Genomic DNA, 22,859 nt, shown 5'->3' on the forward strand with positions numbered 1-22,859 from the left:
ACTAACACTGATGGAAATGAAATGCACTGCAATGAAATTATAGAGCAATGTGTTGCGTAGGGCAAGAGCAGCAGAAGGGCAGCGCTGTGGAGAATGCAATAAGGAAGGAGTAACAGGTAGAGATACGGGTGGGGGGGGGGGGGGGGGGGGGGTCTGGAGTATTAATGAGAAAATTCAAGACACATCCCTCGACTTTATTACAGGGAAATTGACTGTGCGGCTCGTCCCACTGCCGATAACCTTGTCACAACACTGGCTGCCATAAGGAGCACCCTCTTTGTGGCGTTTGAAAATGTAATTTCTCAGAATTAATCAGGCCTCATTATTGACTCTTTGATCTTGGAGCCAGCGGAAGTAGCCCCTGCATCTCTTTGTAGTGCTACAGTTAATGTCAGCATGCTGGAAATGAAAGGATGAACCACTGTCCAGGTGTCTATATGAATCGACCCTTGGAAAGGTAAGACCGTGGTATTCACAGGCTTTGAAGATGCTGGAGTTGGTCGGTTAGAGCGTCTGCATCATAACCCCCGTGATAGTGAAAGAAAGGAGATATGAGCAGAATTGGAAAAACAATCGCTTTATTGCTGGATTTAACCTAATACCGAAATGTTTACAAAAAACCCCAGATTATAATCCAGTCTAGTCTTTTATTGCAAATGAACAACAAGACCTACATTTATGAGGACGGGCAGAGAGGAGAAGAGTAACATGAGTCAACATTACAATTCAGAGGGAGTGCCTGTGTTGGAATATAGGTATTTAGGGAACTGGTCCAAGGTTATTTGGCTGCCGTGTCCACACTCCCCATCCTGGCAAGGCAGAACAAAACAACATTAGCCCTGGCTAGGACAAACATGCTGCAAGCTAACATTTTAACCCTTGCTATCCTCTCTAAAGACCCCAAGAACAAAAGGTGCTGTTGGCTATCCCCTCTGACCCTTCAGCTGCTTCCGTTTGCAGGGGACTGGGCGGCGGCCTGCAGGGTCCTCCGGGCCATCTCCAGGGCTCCTTCCTGGTTCTTGTTCCCGCCAATAAAGCCTGCAGCGTGGACGAAGATGCAGTCCTTAATCCCACTGAGCTCCGACAGTGCTTCATCACGAACACCGCGCCACTCTTCTAGCAGGGACAGCCTGGGACAGGAAGACAGAAGGGCAAGTTGGCTTAGAGATGGACACCATGTGGTCAGCTGCTCACTTCCTGTTGACACATTGCCTTTGGAAAACACACTGTGCTGTACAAGTCTGCACAACCAGAAAAACAGGGATTATAAAACCAGTTCTGGACTGATGAATTTTGTCACCAAAATATCAATAAATTAACAGAATAAAGCTCCAACAATTACACAGTTGACAGAATATGAATCGGCAACTAAACTAACTTTCGTCTGAGTCACTTCTCAAGCAAAGAAACAAATATTTGCTGGTTGTCGCTTCTGTGATATGCATTTTGCACCATTTTCTATTTTCTAATAATTTAATTGAGAAAATAAACAGCAAATTAATCGATAATGAAAGTTATTGTTAGTTGCAGCACTAATGCGTCAAAAACAACATTTTCAAAAACGTGAATTAAATGCTGGTAATGATTTTCTTCATATATTTCAGCGAGCCTTTGCACAAAGACTTGGATTACGATTTTTTTCAGATTTCATGACCGGAAGCACTCGAGGTAACCTGCTGCCATCATAGGTGAACTGCAGTAACCCTCACACATGGCACAATTACAATCAGCCCCAGTAAATAGGCCAATAAAAGTCGGCTCTATTCTTCTCCAGTAATGTGGAAAATCACAAATCTGCACAGTAGTTGGAAAGCTGTACGATGGCAACCAATTCAACAGGCAATCTTACAAAGTGGGGAGAAGATTGGCTCTGCGAGGGTCTACGAGCTGACCTCAACAAAAGTGTCTGGAGGCAACATACAGAGGCTGAAAATTCATAAAAATGTAGAGCAGCTCATTTACCACCCGCATGCAGCATACACCTCTGTCTACAGCCTGACACATCGTTTAAAAAACATTACCAGCTCTGTTCAGTGTGTGTGTGTGTGTGTGTGTGTGAGAGAGAGCGAGAGAGAGAGAGAGAGTGCATGCGTGTCATTCTTGCCTTGATGGGGTTATTATCTCCATTATCTCAGGCCGATGTTCTCCTCAAAGTATTGATATATTTAGCAATGTTTCTGTCGGATTCTGATTTAATTCTGATTCATCACTTCATAGCTCACCTCTCGCCCTTCCACTACTTCTGAAATAGACTTTAAATGCCTGAAAAAACTGGCTAAAAGCTTCAGATTTCATTAAATAAATGTCATGCCAACCTCAGGCTCCTCTTCCTCTCTGCCACATGATGAATTATAGAACTGTACAGTCTGACTTGTCAGAAACAAAAGTGACACGGTTGTCAAACGCGGCTGCAGCTTGAAATGAGTAAAGTGTTTTCTCTTGTTCTCGATATTGAAGGGTTTATTTCTGAGACATACTGCTTCCCTTTGAATATTTAATGCTATTCTGTATAACATCTTCTTAAATTAGGGGCCTCACAAGTGCAAAACCATAATGCCAAGTGATTTACATGAAACTCGTAATTCCTCTCTAAGTCTGCTCTCCACGCCATTATCTCAAGCATACACGGCCTTATCCTTATTAAGACCGTCATAGGACAACCTGTGGAGGAAAGCATGGCAAACCCCCTAATCCCTGTTAAATGAATCAACCAATCGATAGCTCCACAGTATGGCTGGAAAACGAGCTCAAGAGGAAAGGTCAACAGGGCTGGTAATGAGGGAAGGAGTAGGAGGAGGATGACTGTTGTTATGACAGTTCAGGAAGCTCTGAGCCTCAAGATGACCGGTCTAAATATAAGCCCACAATTAGCACATTAGCTTCCCCCAAAGACCTTTACTATACCCTAACGAGACAGATACTGGGGATTAGTGCTTCACTAAAAAAAAATGTATATTACTCAAGATTAGATATATTGGAGATAAGGGGTCATTAAAATGTAAAATATCAGCTGCATGTGTTTAGTGGTATTGTAGAAACCTATAACCTTCTGTTCAGTCTTCCTCTCCAAGACGACAACAAGAGACACTTGTATATATGCAGAGGTGTTGGATCCTCCTGCAGCTTGCTGACTCATAATTCATGGACACCATCTCTGCGCTACAGATTTTACACACTTCACACTGTTTTTTTGTTTTTTTTCCTGTCAACATGGGCCATACCAGTGATTTAGCCAACTGATATCACTAGAAGGCCGAGGAGGGGGGAATAAAAACATGCATCATTCTGCACACAATTACATGGAATTATTTCAATTTCATCACTCTCTCACTACAATTTTTTATTTTTCCCCACATTATATTGACAATGGACAAATCATTTCAAACATTTTTCAAGCTCCATTTGAAGATAATTTGTCATTATTTTCTGACATTTTATTGGCCAAATGCTTCAGATAATAAAAAGATATTAAATGAATCTGTAAATAATCATTAATACAGAGGAACAGCAGATAACTGTGACAGCAGCCAGTGTGCTTTTCTTGAAATAGAGGTATATGTTCTGGCTCAGCTCATATTGCTGTCAACCTACAGTATTATCCTATACAGTACATCTCCACTCCCCCCTTCCTTCTCCCGGCTCACATTTCCTTAGTAATGTGATGCTGATAAAAATAGACCTTTTTTCCCCCCAGGTGCAGTGGCAGGGACACAGGTGATAACAACACCCCTTTCGCAGAGTCGGCACATGCCCACTGGGAGGAAGCAGGCCACCCAGAGAAAGAGCCATCTGGGGCTATGTTTTTTTTATCCATCCCACAAGCCATTGTTCTCATGTAGCTCCACACCAACTGCCATGTTTGCATTAAATCAAATCTTTGAAGTGCTCACAAGCAGGTGCACGTCTTTTTAGTTGAAAGCATTGCCGCCTGATGAGATTTTGCAGCGGAGTGGAAAAAAAGTCTAGCAGAGGGATGAGGCGAGGGAGGGGCGAAAGGTGTGAAAGGTGATGCAGTGAGATAGAGGAGAGGGTGGGAAGAGGGGGGAGAAATAGGATTAATGGGAATAGACCAAGACAGATGGGAAAAAAGGTGATGAAATGGAAGAGGGTGATTATAGGACAGAGACAGAAGTACTGTACATACGAGAGAGAGGCAGAAACGAAACACTAATGGGAGAGCCAAGAGCAAGGGGACCTCATGGAAAGGGGTGAAAATAGAGGGCATGTAACAGAGCAGCCACCGGTCAGATCAGGACTAAACCAAAAAGCTATTCCACCTTCTTTCTGTGTCTTTGGGCCACCGACAGTGGATCAATAATGAGACGTGTCAACCCCAGGGTAAAAGCATAAGGGCACATACTGTCAGAGGTAACAAGGCATTTAAAGAACATGGTGGCCAGGTGGACTAGTGACTTAGACCATCTGCAGCGATAGTGAGGTTTCAAGCCAAGCATGAGGCATATATGACATGTATCGTAAAGTCAATTTGATTTATACAGACCAAAATAACCAATTTATCTCACAGGACTTTACAATCTGTACAGTATATGACATCCTCTATCTTTAGACCCTCAATTCAAATAAATAAAATTTCACAACAAGACTAGCTCGAAACCTTGTTTATGGCTGGGCCCGTATATGGTCAATGTGATATATTGCTGCCAAATTGTTAAACGGATAGTCAGTGTTAGTAGCCTGCAATTGCCAGATCAATTCGCAAATGCAATTTAGTCTGGAACCTCTCAGTTCATTTTTGATTTCCAAGGCGCGTTACTGTTGCACGGGGGGTAAAGCGGGTTGGGGATTCGATCCCCAGCTCCCCCCCGTCATGTCGAATTGTCCTTGAGCAAGACACTGAATCCTAAGTTGCTCCCGATGGAGACCAGCACCTTGCATGGCAGCTCGGTCGCCATCGGTGTGTGAATGAGACTTAACAGTACAGCGCTTTCGGAGCCGTGAAGGTTGAAAAGTGCTATATAAGTGAGACCATTTAACTCTATTTATAAATATTCTAATTATCCATTAACTCCCCCTGCTTTTACATTCTTTTCTATCTGTGGGATGTCTCAATTTTCTATGACTCACTTTGTATTGAGTGATTGCTATTTGGAGTGCTTTAACTGTGCACCTACTCCACCTCAGTCACACCTTGTATACAAGTTTAGCTAAGACTGGACAATCAGCTCCCAACCAGCTTTTTTTTTTTTCTTTCAAATAGTCAGAATGGCCATATTGGAGTTATAATCCTCATATTTTTCACAACAAAAACCATTCAATGTACCTCTTTATATTTTCATTGTTAGATTAAAATTGTACAAGGGATTCACAGGAAAAAACATATATAAACATATATATATATAAATATATATGTAATCATGCATTACTGTTTTTAATATCAGCCTCACCGTTTACTCTTCACTCTCCTAATGCTGTATCAGATTGGTTTTAATTACTGCTGAGGCAAACCCAACATTTCCTACTTCTGCTGGGTCTCAAAAAGCATTCAACTGGCAAAACATGGGGAGGCTTTTATTTTGAAGCAGCCACAGGAAATGCAATGTATTTGTCACCTAGGTTAGTACACAAAGTATAATACTGAGTAAGTTAGTGCGATAAGTTAAAGAGTTTCAGTGCATTGTTTGATAGAGGTTAGGCTAATTTTCAAGGATAAAAACAAGGAGTCTTAAGACTTAATTAACTTACATTTCATAATGGATTGTAGAACGTGTTAGCTCTTTCTACAAACAGAAAATGCCTTGAATCCAGCGAGAGGAAATAACATAGAAAATGTCACAGCTGTAAACAAAATGATCTTCTCTTTGACACTGGTTAAAGAAACTGTCTTTTATATAAACCATCAGATTTTCTATTAAATTCTCCCTTGGCACGGGGATGGAAATTGCTCTATAAAATTGAGAAATCCAGATGAGGGGTGGGGATAAATAAATAAAAAAAGACAATAATAATTACTCACCCACAAAAATTGTGATAGAAGGCTGCATGATTTGTCCTCCAGGGGAAATAACTAATAAGAGTGACGATGTCAGACAGTAATCCAGGATTTAATTTTATTTTGTGAAAAGGCCAATTTATCATTTGGTACAGAACCAAATGACCCTGAACTACTGCTGAACACATTACGTACAGACATTTTGCAGCTTATTTTAGTTTAGTTTATTTATTAGAACAATAATGAGGAAACAAAGACATTTGATAGGAAAGAGTAATTCATAGTGCAGGAGAGGAAGGAAGCCAAAGAGGCTTCAGTCCTCCCCTTATTTAAACAAATAAACATTGTAACTCAGTTGCAAACTCTGGTGTAGGCAACACTAGGGATAGGGTTTGACAGCATTTTATTATCATTATCATTTTGAATCCACTTATCAAATCTGAATCCTTTCGAATCCCTTATCGAATGTTATCAGATTTATCTTTCAACATTTGCAAGTAAGAAAAGGCTAAAATAACTACAACTCCAAAATGTCTAAACACCTTTTGTTTGCTGAGAAGACAGAAACACTTCAGTTTTTAGTGGCAGCTGAATTCATGGTCACAACCTGAAAATATGAAGATCACTGTAATATACGAAATGTTAATTAAACGTATCTGAGAGAAGAGTCGCACACTCTAATGGTGCCTGTCAAACTACAACAACACACAGTCCACTCACGGCCGTATAGTTCGTGTTACAGAATAATGAGTCTTCATTCACAAACAGTCTTTGGCCGAATAAAGACACCAGCTGCACAGAGCACATAACCAGAGAACATCAAAACTTTTCACGTTAGCCGTTACGAAATTAACTTTAATTAGCTACAGCTGCTCTAATGGCCGCCAGTGATGTCTGTTATCTTAACCAGTGACAATGGGATAACAATGAGAAGCCTGCTACCTTTGCTAATAAAACATTTGACAAGAGATTTGTTAGAGTCGTAGCCTCCAGGTATTTTTGCAGGCTGGGAAATCAGATCCAAAATGGAACTGGCTATCGGAGCCCATGCCTAGGCAATACAGTTCAACTGACTGCTTTGAAAAGCAACAAATCACTACTAATATTCTTCCACCTTGGTCACTGGTGCTTAAGTGCACAGAGTGAAGACTCACTGCTACCACTCTGAAATGCAGGGATCAGTATCAAACAGCACAAGTCATCAAACCTTGGAGCACGAGAATCAAATCCAGCATGAAAAAGATCAAGGAAGCAACACGGCTGCTTAAAAGACTTTCTGTACCAAATGTAAAATGAGACATTCTATGCAATAGCTAATGTTCAGTCAGTATCGGGTGAAAGACGAAACTGAAAATGTGTTTTACAGATTATAAAGATGTCAAGCATGACGCTGTAAAGCACTGACAAGAAAACACTACAACCGAGCAGCTAGAAAGACAAGTATCTACAGAAGATGCAGGATAAGCCTGGAGCATGTTTCCTCGGCCATACATTGATCATGTGTGCTGCATGCTGGGATTCAGGGCAGCAGTCAAACAACACACAAACTACAGGACTCCAGTGGGGATGCTGATGACGTTATTAGAGCAGCATTGCAGGTCGGAGCGCGAGAGGCTCCTCAGGTAAACAATGCCCCTCCAGAGGTAACGAACACAGACTTGAGGTGTTAATCATCTGACAAATTCACACAGAGGGTCTTTGTCTCGTTATCACTGTCATTATGTACAGAGCGACAAGACAAGATTACTAATATGATTTAATGAGCATGGATGAGGCATCTTTCGCTTAAGTGCCGGGCTTGAGGGTTTGAGGGACCTCATTATTGCTAAAAGATGCAGAAATGTTCCACAACAACAGCAACGTGCATAATAGTGCACCATGCATTTATATGTATGGCACACACGCTTTTCAAAGTGATTTAGAGCGCATAAGGCATAAAATGTATTAAAACTTTTAAAAGTAAACTACAATAAACTAACCTAAATTAGCATATCATGAAAGGAAGGAATATTCGTAAGAGTAATAGACAAACGAATAAAAGTAGTGCTGTTTCAGAAATAAACAGCCTAAATTTAGAATAAAAGTCACAAACACAAAAGGTCTGTAGCATAAATTTAAAACCATCTAGAGTTGGAGAAGAGCTCAGATGTTGAGGAAGTTTGTTCCAGATATCTGATGGGTAGAAACTAAATCCTGCTCCACCATGTTTTATAAGCAGACTCTCAGACAATCTCAGGCTTCTGAAGAATTGTGACACAGAAGCAGATAGTACATCTATTTTCGTCCATAATAAATTTAGCACTTCATAAACAAGTAATAGTATCTCCGTACTTTGACACACAGGTAGACAGGGCAGTGATCTGAGAACTGGAGTTGTGTGCTCCACTTTCTTAGTTTTACTAAGAACTCGACCAGCGGCGTTCTGAATGAGCCACAGCTGTCCAATACAATGCAGTGGTCCAGAGAGCCAAAAATAAACCCGTTATAGGGATGGTAATGTCGGACTGTCAGTGGGTCCACCACTTTGGTCTAGACTGATGTATCTTGACATCTACTTGATTGATTGGCACAACATTTTGTACAGACGTAGATGATTCCCAGATGAATCCCACTGAATTTGGTGATTCCATGACTTTTTCTTTAGTGCGTTGATATTTGGCCTTTCTTCTTTGGCAACAACAAAAACAATTGTTTAACTTAAGCACATTGGCACATCAAACCAGGGATTTGTTCAGTGCTCTTATTGAAAGAAGATTAAATGGTTCTGTAAACACTCAATGATGCAGATGTGCAACTGAGTGGCCTAAATCGTATTCATATTACAAGTAGACAATGGTGCATAGTCAATTAAAGAGACTCTGTTGTTCAATAGAGCATGAATCACACATTCATTTAAATTCACCTCATAAAAAGCCTGGAGTATATTTAAGTAAGTAGCTGTAATAAAAGCACCTGTCAAATTGCCAAACCAGCATGTACTGTATATCAGGCTTGCTCTATTTGGAGAAGAGGGTGTAATATTATAACATATATAATATAACATTGGAGAAACAAAAAGGGAAAGTAGACTGAGAGTGGAAGGGCATGGAGAAAGGGCCCAGGTGTCTCTGTTGAGGTGTTGGGAGTGTTTACATCCTTTCAACTCCTTAGAGAGCAATGTGAGACTGCCTTAACTAAAGGATCATCCTCATCGTACAAACAAGTATTTGTATCCAAGCAGGAGTTAGTCTCTCGCCAGATGATATGTCAACCCTCCGTGAGTAGTTGTCAAATGGTCCGATAAGCATGAAAGTTAAAATTGTACATCATGGTTCGTCTCCGACACCAGAGCTCAACTCAATTCAATACGTCTGGGAGACTCTGGAGCCGTGCCTGTCAGTGTGTTTTTAAAAAAATCCTGTCTGGGAGAATTTCCTGTGTGTGAGCCCGTGTGACAACATCCCTGCGAGTTCTGCATGTTTGATTTCTGCCAAGGTAACTCATGTGAGGTTCTCCCACCGCACGAGAGATCACAAGATGCACCTCACGAAGCAGAAATGGCATTTAAATAACCTTTAAGAAACTAATATAGAAACTAAAAATAGACTTTGGGTGAAGTCGTACCTGTTCTGGAAGGTGTTGAGCCCAGCGGGGACACACTGGACCCTCCACTGTCCATTCTGGTCGGGGTAAAGGACAAACTTAATGGGCGTCTCCACCTGGAGGTCCTTCTCCAGGGCAAACAGATGCTCCTTCCAGGGACACCCACCCTGGGAGAACAACACCACCTCTCCGCTGGGATCTACCTGGAAACAAGAGACACAGAAAATTGTGTGTTACTAATGTGCAAGATTAAGAAAAGACACAGAGGGGAGCTTTAGTAGAAAGGCAACAATTGCACTTTTCTTTGTAATTTAGGATTTCTTAGAAAATAGGGACAAAGAGAAAAGATGAATCAAACAATTGCTTGGTCTTTACTTCTTTATAATCAAGTTTCTCAACATCATTATACATAATAGTTTAGTATGTAATCTAACTGGAGCTAAAATATGGAGCCTGAACAGTCTTCAAAAATACAATTTGCCATTGAAATTTTCTGAAAAAGGAAACACTGAAAAACTTGTGTTGGCACCAAAAAAAGATCCCACTAGAAAAAAATCAATATGGAAATCAGGCATACTCCCAAGATTGTAATTAAAAAGAACAAAAATTATATTAAATTAAACTTAACTTAATGTTTGTGAATGCATGGTAAAAAAAGAAAAAGACAATGGAAAGTTTTTCGATATCTTCTTCAGTCAATACAAGTTTTTCAATGCCAAATTGTATTTTCAATGCCTAAAAATAAAGACTCTGTTCGAACTGCATACCAAACTACAATTTCACAATTTATCTACCAATTCATCAAGAGCAACACAGAAACACAGGGTCAGGGTTTGCAGGAATCCCCCATCTACTACAGATAATGGATTCAACAATTATTTGGTGATTAGTATGTTCGGTATTATTTGCTGTATTACCAATACATTAATACTGTACATTACAACACACAAAAAAAATCTATATGAAAAAACCAAGTGCCAGGTTAATAGTGTTTACAAACTTGTACCTGATGCCTCTCCTTAACAGCTTCCTCCACCACCGCACGAGCCGGCAGCCAGGAGGACTTGTAGAACTCCAGACGGTCCAGGAACTCCTCCCCAACCAACTTCATAGCCTTTCTGAAACCCTCCTGGTAAAAACATGACAAAAACATGTGCACATATGGTATTTTCAAATGCGGTGTAAGAATGTGAGAGTAAGACTGTATCATATTATGAAGGCAGAATAATCTAGTGTTTGGACAATTGATTAGACTTTAGATTTCATTTTGATGAAGAAAAAAAAAAAAGAACTCAAAATCTGTTTCTAGTTCATGATCACTCACATCTTCCATCACTCCTACACCACCTCTGAAATCCATTACAGTTTGATGTCAAATACATTAGGTGAGACTGTGTGCCGGATAAAACGGGGGTGATACAGTCTTGAACAACCATCTCTACACTAATGCTTGCAGCCCTGCTTCATCAGCTTCCTGTCATGTCCTGCACAAACCCCAGCCTGACCTCACTCTCTCGTGAGCAGAAACTCAAAGAGAGCATGAGAAAAAAAAATACACGCACAAAGACGAAGCTATCACAAACACTCTCATACTCAGACACGCACAGTTTGTCAAGCACAAGTCTGATTGAGAGGGGTGCGGTGTCGCTGAATTTGAACAGTTGTGGATGGAGGAGATGAAAATCCATTAGGTTTTTCAATTATCACGAAGAGCCACTGTTGAGGGTTCACCAGATCAGTCTACCATCAAGTTGTCTGGCAAACATTTTTCAATACAAATCTTTCACACTTTCTGGTCTCTCAGAGCTGCCTTGCCTCATGATGTGAGTCAGCGGGGAAATTGGAGGAAAGTGTCAGTACAAGAATTATAATCATGTGAACTGAAATGTGAAAAAACAAATAGGCCAGTTACTCCACTGAGACGGCCCCAAGGATGGGGGGAAAAAAAATCGTTGGCATTGTCAACATATATGCAAAGCCAGGCTGCAGGTATCTCATGAGAGTCTGCATGAAAACAGGTGCCGTTTCCCTGCAGGCATTCCCCTCCTGCACTAATGAGGGAGAGCCACACTAGGTCATTTCTGGGCCTCTGTTGTTTCTGCATGGCTCTAAAAACCTCTGAACACAGCACTGCTTTGCACCTGTTGTGTTTACCACAACATTCTTAACCTATTTGTATTTTTGTTTCTCTACAGGTTTCCCATTGTGTGTGATTATCACATTAAATGATGTAGCCAAAAGTAATTTTTTATACTAGGGCCCTACTGTGGAACAGCCCTCTATTAGATATCAAGGTGTCAAAAACAAAAGGGAGTTCAGGGAGTTCAGGTCAGGGCATATCCATGATGCAAGGTGACAAGTTATTGAGTCATCAACTAGAAAGGTTCCCTGAGACATCAATTAGATATTGTTTTATTGTTGCACTACAGATGTAATTTGGGTTTTAAAGACTTTTTGTTGTTTTTTTACGTTCATGTGTTTTGTTACCGTCTGTCAATTTAGAGATCGGTCCATTGTCAGAAAAAGAATCAGCGACTACTTTGATAAATCAATTAAAGTCATTTTTCAAACAAAAATAGACACAGTTCCAACCTCTCAAATGTGAGGATTTGTTGCTCCCCATTGTCTTATGCAATAGTAACTCAATACCTTTAGGTGTTTCGACTGTTGGTTGGACCGAAAACTTTTTTTTGTTGCTGGATTCTGTGGGTCTAGAACAATCTATCCATATAAGCACCCATTTTGAATTTTGTCCAAATCAGTTTTCTTCTACAAATATTGAGCAATCGTCACCAAAGTGGTAGTGAACATCTCTGTCAAGTGTGAAGTTGATTGGATGAGCGGTTCTCGAGAATGCAGCATTTCCAGGAAGCCAAGCAATCAGCCTTCACTAGTACGTTTAAATGATGTTCACTTTTGAACCAAATTTAACTCGATTTTAGCCTAGATGGCTATGTGTATGATGTGGCTGTGCCATCTAAGCAAATATCCCCTCCATGGATGTTAAATGTATATTCTAATTTGAGAAGAGCAGAGGGAGAAGAGGACATAATGCCTGTTCATGTCCTGGGAATAATTTGGGTGCCAAGAAAGAATAATCCTAAAATCCAAACCCACCCTCGGAAATAGCCACAAGTTGAGGGCTTTTCCAAATGTCTAATTTCTTGTGAAGTAATTTGGTATTTAAATTAAAACTGCAAGATACAAAGACTATGTTCCATTCTAATAATCTTATATCAGACACTGAACCTCTATATGTGAGGACATTTGTTATAAACCTGATGTACAACAAATGCGCTGCATCAGACCAGTCTGTGTGCTAAGCGTGGTTATGCATTCATATTTGTGCACCCCCCCCCCCACCTCAGTGTCCTGACTCTTGCTGTTCCAGCGTGGGTTCAGGTGGCCGACACGTGCGCTCAGCGTGGTGGAGACGGAGTAGCGGGCCTCCCCGTCATACTGTGAAATGCCGTTGTCTACAGCATCCACCTCCTCCACAAAGTTCTCGTACAGCTGCAAGGAATTGAAAGAGACATGTGACCGCAGAGGTTATGAACCTGTAATGACACGGGAGTCAGATGTTTTATGTTTATGCTTGTTTTGAAAAGGAAGGATTAGCAGTAAACCATCCCCTTTTTAAGCTAGGGCAGTTAAGAAATGCAGGACTTTCAGGAGAGAGAAATGTACAGGGATTGCATTATCCTGATTGAAATCCATTTGCTCACAGTGTGTGGGCAGTTAGTGAAGGCTTAAGTGCACGGCTAGGTCATTAAACCAAAAGGAATAGACAAATAGCTGCTATTTTACGGTTCACTCACAAAACAAGATATAGAAGAGGAGCAGAGAAGTAGAGACACATTTAGTGCTGAAAAATCAACTCCTCAGTACATTGGAAGGTCAATCAAAGTCAAGATTTGACATTTTACAAGTGTCTTACAAGTGAAAACTAGAGTTTTGAGGCAAAAATAGAGGTTCAGTTCGTCTGAGCTGGCTAACCACGAGACATCCTAAAATAAATAAATCCCCAGTCATGAGTAAAGGGATTACTTGGGGCTTTAAACAAACTGACACATCAAAAGGCCAATGATAATTTTAGTTAATAGTGCTAATATTTATAGTGACCTCAGATTTGGCTGGCTTAATGTGCCTGGCCATTAAAGTGTTGTGTGTGCCGAGGCCTCCTGCTGGCCCAGCTGTCTAAAATGCTTTAAATATAACTGCAGTGTTCCTGGTTTGAATCTGGCAGAGGAACTGTCTCTCTCTGCTTTTATTTCTAATCACACTCTACTGCCAACTGTCTGATGAAGGCAAAATGCCATAAACTTAACTTAAACAATAAAGACAACGTGCACAGAGATAAGTGTCCTTTAATTCCATTGCAATTTATTTTACCAAAGTAACTGACGAGCTAGCTTTCCTCTTTACATCCCGATTCTTTTCTGTTTCTCTGTCTTCCAATCTCGTGAAGAAACAGTGTTTAGGCTCAATTCACCAGCCGAGGCGATGGAAAACATCTGTTTCCAATGGAGTGTAAAACACAATGGTTGCTAATCCACTGCCGGCTATAAATCCATTGTCTTTCTCCTCTCACCTTGTCAAAGAGCACCGCCAGCTGCCTGTCACCCTCCTTCAGCTGCGTCAGCTGGGCCAGCAGCTGACGACCAAAGTGTAGGTAGACCAGGCCGGCTGAGCTGAGCTTGGTCACCCATGGCTTCTCTGGACACAGGCTGTGGAAGCTCTCTGCAAAGGTCCTGAACAGAGGGAAGACATTCTGTTAGCTGACTGCAACAGCAACAGAAATGTCCTGTAAACACTTGTTTATGAAAAAACGTCTGTAATTCAATTCAATTTTATTTATATAGCGCCACATCACAACAAAAGTCATCTCATGACACTTTACAAATAGATTGATTGACTAGAGCGTGCATGTACGATGTTTTGAAACATATGATGGTCAATATATATACGCAGTTTCTCAGAATTAAACTAAATCACAGCTGTACCTTACAATTACTCATTATCTCCTAGTGAAAGGTGACGTCTACAAATGTCTTGTCAAACTAACAGTCCCTGTTTGTGATCATTATAATCATTTAGACATCCGCTTCACAGGTGTAAGGATTTGCTTGTTTTTCTGCTTCATAACATTACCAAGAAAAATAACACCAAGAAAAATGATGGATATTTTTTACTTCTTTTTCACATTTTATTAACCAAACCATTAATCGAGAAAATCTTCAACAAATGAATCGATAATAGAAATAATCAGAAACCTACTCCCATCATAACAAATTAGTAGTGGATAAATTACTAATAGTTTCTTCGCTTATTTAAGAATCTAATTAAAATCAAATGATGACCTGAAGTGATCAACTTGTCAGCTGAACATGCGTCATAGTAGTATTCTTGTATTGCAGACGTGTCTCCAAGATATAAAGGAAATAGAAATCAGCTTATATTGGTGCTAAAAGCTGAGAAACACTGCATGGTCTATAGGCACATGATATCCAACAGTCAATACTAAAGCCAAGGCTTTGGAGATTAAACATTAGTGTTCTGCTCATAAACAGATCATTCACATTTTTTCCAATAACTGGCCTCTTCAGCATCCAGATGTATGCTGCACATTACTGGATGTGTATCGGATATCAATAAAAAAGACTTCCACCCATAAATATTCTCTTCAGCTTCAGAGAGCTTTGAGTTTGCATTGACAGCAGAGAGAGAAAGCATGCTCCGGCGTGTTTGTAAGCGTGAGCACATAAATAAAAGCCACTGGAGGCCTCTCCTCAGCCACGTGCTGAGATGGGTGGGCTCCAGCACCCAGCCACTGCTGGTCATTTAATTCAGGCTTAATTAGGATGCTTGGGCTGCAGCACAGCGGAAAACAGACCGTCAAATGAATGAGTGACATGCTAGGGAAGCAGGGGGTAATCACAGCCATTAAAGGGCTAATTGGCCGAGCTGAGGCATTTCTATGTTGATTATCAGGAGATGAGAGTGAATGAGCGAGAGGAAAATGACAGAGTGAAACGTGGAATGGCTGAAGAATGCTTACCAAAGAGAAGTCATCAAACTGTTTGTGTTTACCACGCAGAACTAAATCAGTCAGTAAAGTAGAATATAAAACCAAGAGCTGGAAACATTTTGGCAAGAAATAAGTATTTCCAAGCATTGTTTAATAATATAATAATATAATTAATATACTACGATTGCCATACTGCACCAGCTGCACCACTTACTTAGCTCACTCTGTATCATTAGAAAGAATGGCTTTATTGCATACCATTTGACGTGTGTGCAATATTATGCTTCATGAATCTATTCCCTACTCAAAGCATCACAAGAAACTCAATGACTCAAGAAACTCAAGCACTTTATGAAAAGATTACTGGCCAGTAATTTCCCATCATTCGGAGCCCAGCAGTCCCTTAAAAAGAGGGGAAATTGCCTTCCGGAGAGACAGACACTGTATTAGAGCACAGCGTGGGCTTTTGTGAGCTTTCAAAGTCGACATTTTCGAAATAATGTGACACAAAAGGCCAATGTCAGTGTAGCTCTTCAACTTTAATTCCTTGCTGCTGTCATAATGACCTTGGTCGGTACTTCCTTCATTCAATGAAAACATTTTAGCCATCATCAAAGCTTTTCTGACTACTGAGGTTCCCCCTCTTGTTGTAAACAAGCAAAGGCTGAACCATTTAACAGTAACAGAACCCTTACTGTATCCTGCTAATTACTGACCCATCTCCAATCTACTTTTTCCCCTGTGGTTTACAAAGAAATTGTTCAGCCTAACAAACATATTACAACACAAAAAAATCCAAACTGGATTAACAACTCCCAATCTGGTTACTCTTGTACACCTGTGAGAAGCAGGTGGGGAACGCTCCTTTTTAATTCAGTTAGATCTCACTGTGACCTTTGATATTGTGGAGTAGACTAAATCGTTTTATAGGAGCGCATCAGAAACTGTAATGTCTCTGGCTCATAGCTGCTTTAACTGCTACCTTCCTGGGAAAATGATTTGATCATGGATGGCATTAAACATTTTGTATCACATTTAAAAAAAAACAATTATCAATGCCTGTATTAATTCTTACATTTATTGGGTACACGTGTCAAGTTACACCTACATAGAAAATGTAAATTATTGTTACAAATGATACGTATGTGTTGATCACCAACAGAAAACATATGCCAAATTAATTGTGGCCATGTTATTGTGCAGGAAAAGGGGAAGTCTGCTGCGTCCATGAATCCTTCTTTGCTGGTTTGCAACAGCACACAACCAGTGGAAGCAACACAAACTACGTCACAATACTAAGCAACATAAAAACGGTTTATTAAATCTAACAGATTTCTCAATTCATCACTGCGTCACTGTTGCAGAAACATATTTGCGTATTTTCTTACTTATGTTTCTTTGCTGAGAGGGAGCACTGAGTGCACTTCTAGTGGGAGCAACCATAAACTTAATCCCTGCCAGATCTAATCTGTTGTGCTTTATTAACCTTCAGTCAGCGTTTGGAGAACACTTCTCATGCCTCCACCTCTTGCAGCCATTTTCTTCCCTGCTTAAGAAACTTCTAAACAATTCAAAAGATAAAAGTTTTCCACATCTGCAGCAGTTTCTCATATTAGAAGTTGTCAAAAAAAAAATTTCTCTTTAAGCTTCAATTTAAGGGGAAATTATTTGTAATCATAGTCTATATTGCCTGTTCAAAGTTTGGATGAAAAACAAGCAAAGATCCTGTATAAATTGTTCTTGTTCTGTCTTTAAAGGAATAGTTCAACATTTTGGGAAATACCCAATTTGCTTTCTTGCTGGCCGAGAGTTAGAAGAGCAGATTGATATCATACTCTTATCTGTTTAACATGAAGCTGGAGCCAGCAGCCGGTTAGTTTAGCTTAGCATAAAGACTGGAAACAGCTAACCAGGCTCTGTCTGAAGGACAATTTCCCGTCTCACTAGGGGTTATGTGCAGGACTTTTTTTCTTGGCTGGGCGCAGTGACTTCATGGAGTCTCGCTAAAATGGCAAATTTTACACTTTGGTTTTTGTAAACATTAAACAAACAAGATATATTGTGTTAATTAGTGAACTTTAGAGGTGCTCGTAGGGAGAATGTGTTACCTTTAAGCTAGAGCAAGGCTAGCTGTTCCCCCCTGTCCAGTCTTTATGCTAAACTAAGCTTAGGCTGTTAGCTTCATATTAAACAGACAGATGAGAGTGGAATCAAAGTAAGCGTATTTCCCAAAATGTTGAACTACTCCTTTAATGGCTTAATTTTATGCTCTCATTTCACAATTCTTGCTGTGATGTATTGGTATTACTGTCAACTTCATCTGTACACCGACAAGTGCTATTGAAATGAGGACTAATTGTTCTTGTCTGATCCTTCTCCAACTTCCTCCAGCACCCTGGCCCACTTATATCAATCCCTGCCATCACAACCATCTTGCCCCCATCCGTGCATGTGAGTGACAGCCTCTCCTCTCCTGCGGCCCCTGACAGTGTCGTGGCAGCCTCTGTGCCTCGTGAACCAACAGCAGGGGGGCGTTCAATTGAAGGAGCACTAATTATCACTAACCACCTGCCAGGAAGAGAGCCCTGGCATATCTTTATCACCGTGGTCATAAAAGCGATCTCTGATTATCATCAGGACATTAAGCTGACAAGACATCTGCAATAGGCTGATTACTCAACGTGATGAGGCTTCGAGTGAATGCAATCATTCGGAAGGAACTTTGGCAGGAAATTTAGCAGAAAACATGGAGCCTGTTCCTTCATGATTCATGCAATTAGCGTGCTTCAATGAGGTCAGAGCAGAAGCCCCAGAGAAATCTATTTTCTCATCCTTGGACCCCAGATAATGAAAATGTGATCCTTCACAGTTTGTTTTCTGGAAAAGAACAAAAAGAGCAACAGGTTTGAACTCCAGTTTGATTTCCCAGTCTTGAGTTTAGGAAGCCATGACAGGGGGCAAGTAGAAGATGTGAACTTAAATCCAGGTCTTAAAGGCTAATGTGTGTATCAATACCCATTTGCTTTAGAATGAACACAGGATTGATTAATATTCCTGTTCCTTAATAGCAGTTACCGCCTTCATACATCTCGATTAGACGGCTGCAACTAAGGATTATATTCATTATCGATTAATCCACCGATTATTTTCTTGATTAAATGTTTTGTCTATAAAATGTCAGAAATGTGTGAAAGATGTCCCTTGTAATTTCCCAGTGACTACGGAGACGTCTTCAAATGTCTTTTTTTGTCTGACCAACAGTCCACAACCCAAAGTTATTAATAATAATATAAAACACAGAAAAGTAGCAAATCCTCACTAGGGAATGTTTGGCATTTTTGCTTGAAAATTGACTTCGACTAATTGTTTCAGTTCCAGCTGATGCAGATATATCTGCACTAGGCTAATATTGGACAATAATATCCCTAATAAAAACAAGACAATTTGTCTTTTTCAGAGAACAGCAAACACTATGACAGGAAAAGCCCAGGCGTAATTCATAACATTTATTATGGTGGCTGGCTCAAGGACATGGCTCACGGGCACATCTAAATTGAAGCCATTGTTAATAATATGAGTTACCCCTGTGCTTTGCAGCTGTGGCATGTCATGAATGAGACCTATTGTGCTATTTTTGGGAGTGTTTGGGCACCTTTTCCAAACACTAAAAAGAGCATCTGCCGTGCATTTCTTTTACACTCATATAAATGTTGAATAATTTGAGAAAAGAAAACTTGATACTTAGAACACCTTAAACCAACATTGATTCATATGTATATTACAATCTGTGTCTATGTAAAGAATATAATGTCACAATCTGATGATATCCATATTAAAATAAATCCAAAATATGATTACCATGACGGGTGATGTGTAATAAATATTCCTATATATTCCCCAGTCTTAGTTCATATATTCCAAACATCTATCAAAATCAAAAACTTAATGTAGTTCATCTCTGCCAAAGTTGTACCTCTGATGATGGTCGTAGCGATGCTTCTTTGGGTCAAACTCTCCTCCCACGTCTACAACAATGTCACACTCTGCCAGCTGTGACGGGTCCCTGGTCCGAATGATCTTGGCATCCTGTGCAATGAATAGAAAGTTTTGCAGATCTGCGATCATCTATCATCAAACATCTAACAGATTTTCGGGAAAGAAATGACATCTGGATTTTGTGTATAGGCCTCATTTAGGTTTTCTAAACCTTTTCAATCCAGCAAAATGCATTCAAACTAATTTTACAAAAGTCATTAACTATAACAAGAGTGTGGCCCTAACTGGACCCACTGGAGGCAGAACATTTTTCATGAATAATAAGCATGGTCAGTTTCTCACCATTTTATCACCTATTCCTATTGTGGTGTTTTAAGTTTAGTGGTGGGGTTACAGCTTGTTTTCATTATAGAGGTTGTGCCATTAGAGAGGCAAATACTACAACACACATTCATGCTAAATGGGTTAATTTCTTAACTGCTGTTACAATTTTGACTTTCAACATTAAGGGATGGGAAATGACTGCCACTTTGTTTTCTAACTATTCAGACAATAAGTTGCTTTAAAAACTAATTTCAACCCTATAGGAGAATGTAGGAACACGTGTATAGTGGTTGTAAGGTGTTGCTCTCGTTTTATGTTTATTTAACTGACCTTTTGCAATGGCATCTCCTCCTAAAATGTAAAACGTATGATTTTCCTAAGATTATTATAGGTCTTCGTCTTTCTGGGAGCTCCAACTATCTGTACAGCAGCACCCCCATATGGAGTGTTATAACATGACATTGGATCTGTTACAGAACAATAAAATATAAACTTCTCTAAAAGGTTAGCCAATGCAGACTGAAGAAACACCTTTAAAGTCCGGTTTTATCAACAGCGTTTAAATTAAAGTAGCAACGACACAGACTGTAACGTTACTTAAACAGCAGCAGTTTAGGGAACAATACAGGTACCGTTAAACCATCACCTCTCCATACCCTCTGTCCCAGGCAGCACACTGGCCCTACCTTGTACTCAGGTAGCTGACGGAGGAAGAAACAGGCCAGAACTTCGTCACAATGAAAGGTGCCATTGTGAGTTCCGATCTTTTTAACGGTCATGTTTTCACTGCGGGGTCTCTTCGGTTGACTTGACATGTATCGTGGATCTATGCGAGTAACGCCTACAGAGAGTAAACGACAGCAGTTAGCTCGTGAATTTAACTGCCGTAAAACACTGGCAGGTCTGCTTAAGTAAATTTGACACGTGCTTTTTAAATTAATTAAATGAAGTGCTATAATACGTACGCGCCACATTCAAACACGACTTTACACGAGACGCGCTGGTGGCGGACAGATTTGGCAGGCGGACCGGACATGGTACGACTGTTTTGTGAACCGGAGACACCCGGGGAATGGGTAAGTTTGTTTGTTTGTTTTATATATTTTTTGTTTAAATAAGCCCCTGTGGTAAGAATAACATAATTAAAATGAACAGAAGCAGGAAAGGTTATCTATGAAAGAGATTTTATGCAAAGTGGGCGCCACGCGTGTATCTCAATGCATTTTTATGCTAACAGAAATGCTGTGACAGCAGATGGCGCTGACGGCAGTGAAACAAACCTCTCAAATCCTCAAACATAGAGAGTTGTGGATGTTATATATTTTAACATGTCTACAGTATATACAATATTTTATTTTCAGTGTCTGTGTAATTGGCTTGTGTCGTTGGCTTGGTGTGGCTTACATTATAAATCTAGGAGGATTTATGCGTCTGCTCATAACTAACGTTACCTTTCTCATTTTCTTCTCTCTGTATTGAACCTTTAAATCAATCCATTTATGCTGGCAAATTTGAGTTACAACATTGGAATTAGGTTTGGGATAATTTAAGGAGGGTCAGACTCAGCTCTCACCCCCAACTCCCGTTCTCGCGGTACTACTTTCAAGGTTTATTGACAAGGCAATTAGCCAGATGGGACTCCTGTAGTAGTCAGGCTGAACAGAGGCACCACGTCTTCTCGGGGTTTTCTCGTGTGGAAAATTGTTCTTTCTTGATTTACAAACCCACCCACCAGTGGAAACCGAACAGTCCGGCGTGTCATTGTATTCAACAACACCGAGCCTGCAAAAGGTAGGCTTTTCTATTAGAATTATGATTGCAGAATCTGTTTCCTGCAGGGCATGATTCATCCCTCCGATGCTGGCAATCCTGTTCAGTGTGAACGCACTAGTCTGATATTATGTGCGCATATTGCACTGGCAATAACGCACAGACGGATGGTATGAGTTCTATGAATATAATTTCTGTCTTTCGGGACAATGGAGAGTCTTTCAAGGCCACAAGATTTGAATCAGTAAATCTAGTCGGAGAATATTTGGTGTGATGTAGGTTAAATATACAGCCAGGTGGCGCTGCAGGTCAATCATTCTGCAGATCTGCTCGGTCTTGATCGCTTATCACCCGCTCGCCAGGCACGTTGACAAGTCATTATTTCAACCTAATGAAATCGATAAATATTGATTTGAGGGGGGCTTCCATTTTCCTGAGAGGGTAGGGTCTAAGGTTTCTCTCGAAAAAGACGCCCACGGTTCAGTCTTCTTGTCTACTTGTTGTAATAACCCTTTTGCTCAAAACAAATCACCTCTATGTAGTTTTAAAAATATTTAGGCGGTTTGGAGTTTTTAAACAATGTGTCTGAGGGCCACAGTGCACTGCAGATGTTGTACCCCCTTTCAGTCTTGTATTGAGCCTTCAAAGCTCAAATTTTCCAATAGGGAGAGAAAGTCATTTACAGTCATTTACAGTTTCACTTGCTGAGAAAAAAACGTTTATTAAATCAATGTTTACGTCAAGAAATAACTCTATCGAGATAATGCCACTTTATTTTCAGTGTGTTTTAAAACAGTTTATTTAGGTCAGGAAACATACAGTTTGTTTTCAGTTGTTTCAAAATAATTAGGTTGTAAGATTAAAAACTAAAGTTATCTATATAACAATCTATTCCAACTTCCCACGATTTTCAACATTGTCATACTCCCATTCATAGTCACAAAATGAGTAAATACATGAGATACTTTTTGCATTTGCCATCAGGGCCTCAGAGCCCCTGATCAGCACCATGGACAGCTCACTGCACTGGAACAACAGGCTCAACTCGCCTGCTGATGTTGCACAATGGATGTTTCCTTTATGTTGGCAACTTGTTTTTGAGGCAACAATAGTCTTCTTCACTTGTCATTCATATCCTCACGTTCTAAATGTGCCATCACTTCCATCACAGTTTTGTAACAAATGATAATTGGCCTCTTTACTTCAGCT

At 40.2% G+C, this 22,859-nt stretch overlaps 1 protein-coding gene across 3 annotated transcripts; it reads right to left on the bottom strand.

The window, feature by feature from the left end:
• Positions 1–578: 578 nt before the first annotated feature.
• Positions 579–20,896, bottom strand: myg1 (myg1 exonuclease). 3 transcript variants are annotated; one of them, XM_070902743.1, is made up of 8 exons: positions 20,846–20,896; positions 20,567–20,721; positions 19,534–19,646; positions 14,124–14,283; positions 12,896–13,045; positions 10,539–10,661; positions 9,554–9,735; positions 579–1,130 (listed from the first exon to the last, which is right to left on the bottom strand). In XM_070902743.1, the coding sequence occupies exons 2-8, from the start codon at positions 20,693–20,695 to the stop codon at positions 941–943; spliced, it is 1,047 nt and encodes a 348-aa protein (XP_070758844.1). In that variant the 5' UTR covers positions 20,696–20,721; positions 20,846–20,896; the 3' UTR covers positions 579–940. The 3 variants fall into 3 exon arrangements, with proteins under 3 accessions (XP_070758844.1, XP_070758843.1, XP_070758842.1); XM_070902742.1 differs by having other exon boundaries at positions 579–809; positions 938–1,130; positions 20,567–20,891; XM_070902741.1 differs by having other exon boundaries at positions 20,567–20,891.
• Positions 20,897–22,859: the final 1,963 nt, after the last annotated feature.

This window comes from Enoplosus armatus, chromosome 3 (genome assembly GCF_043641665.1).
Source record: "Enoplosus armatus isolate fEnoArm2 chromosome 3, fEnoArm2.hap1, whole genome shotgun sequence".
In the NCBI taxonomy this organism is placed as follows: domain Eukaryota; kingdom Metazoa; phylum Chordata; class Actinopteri; order Centrarchiformes; family Enoplosidae; genus Enoplosus; species Enoplosus armatus.

Excerpts from the sequence above, each read along its gene's own strand:
- myg1 (XM_070902742.1), bottom strand. The coding sequence starts at position 20,854 with ATGTGGCGCGTACGTATTATAGCACTTCATTTAATTAATTTAAAAAGC. Across the intron at positions 14,284-19,533 it reads CGCTACGACCATCATCAGAG|GACCTTTGCAGAGAGCTTCC; the intron begins GTACAACTTTGG and ends CCCTCTGTTCAG. Across the intron at positions 13,046-14,123 it reads TGGCGGTGCTCTTTGACAAG|CTGTACGAGAACTTTGTGGA; the intron begins GTGAGAGGAGAA and ends AATTCCTTGCAG.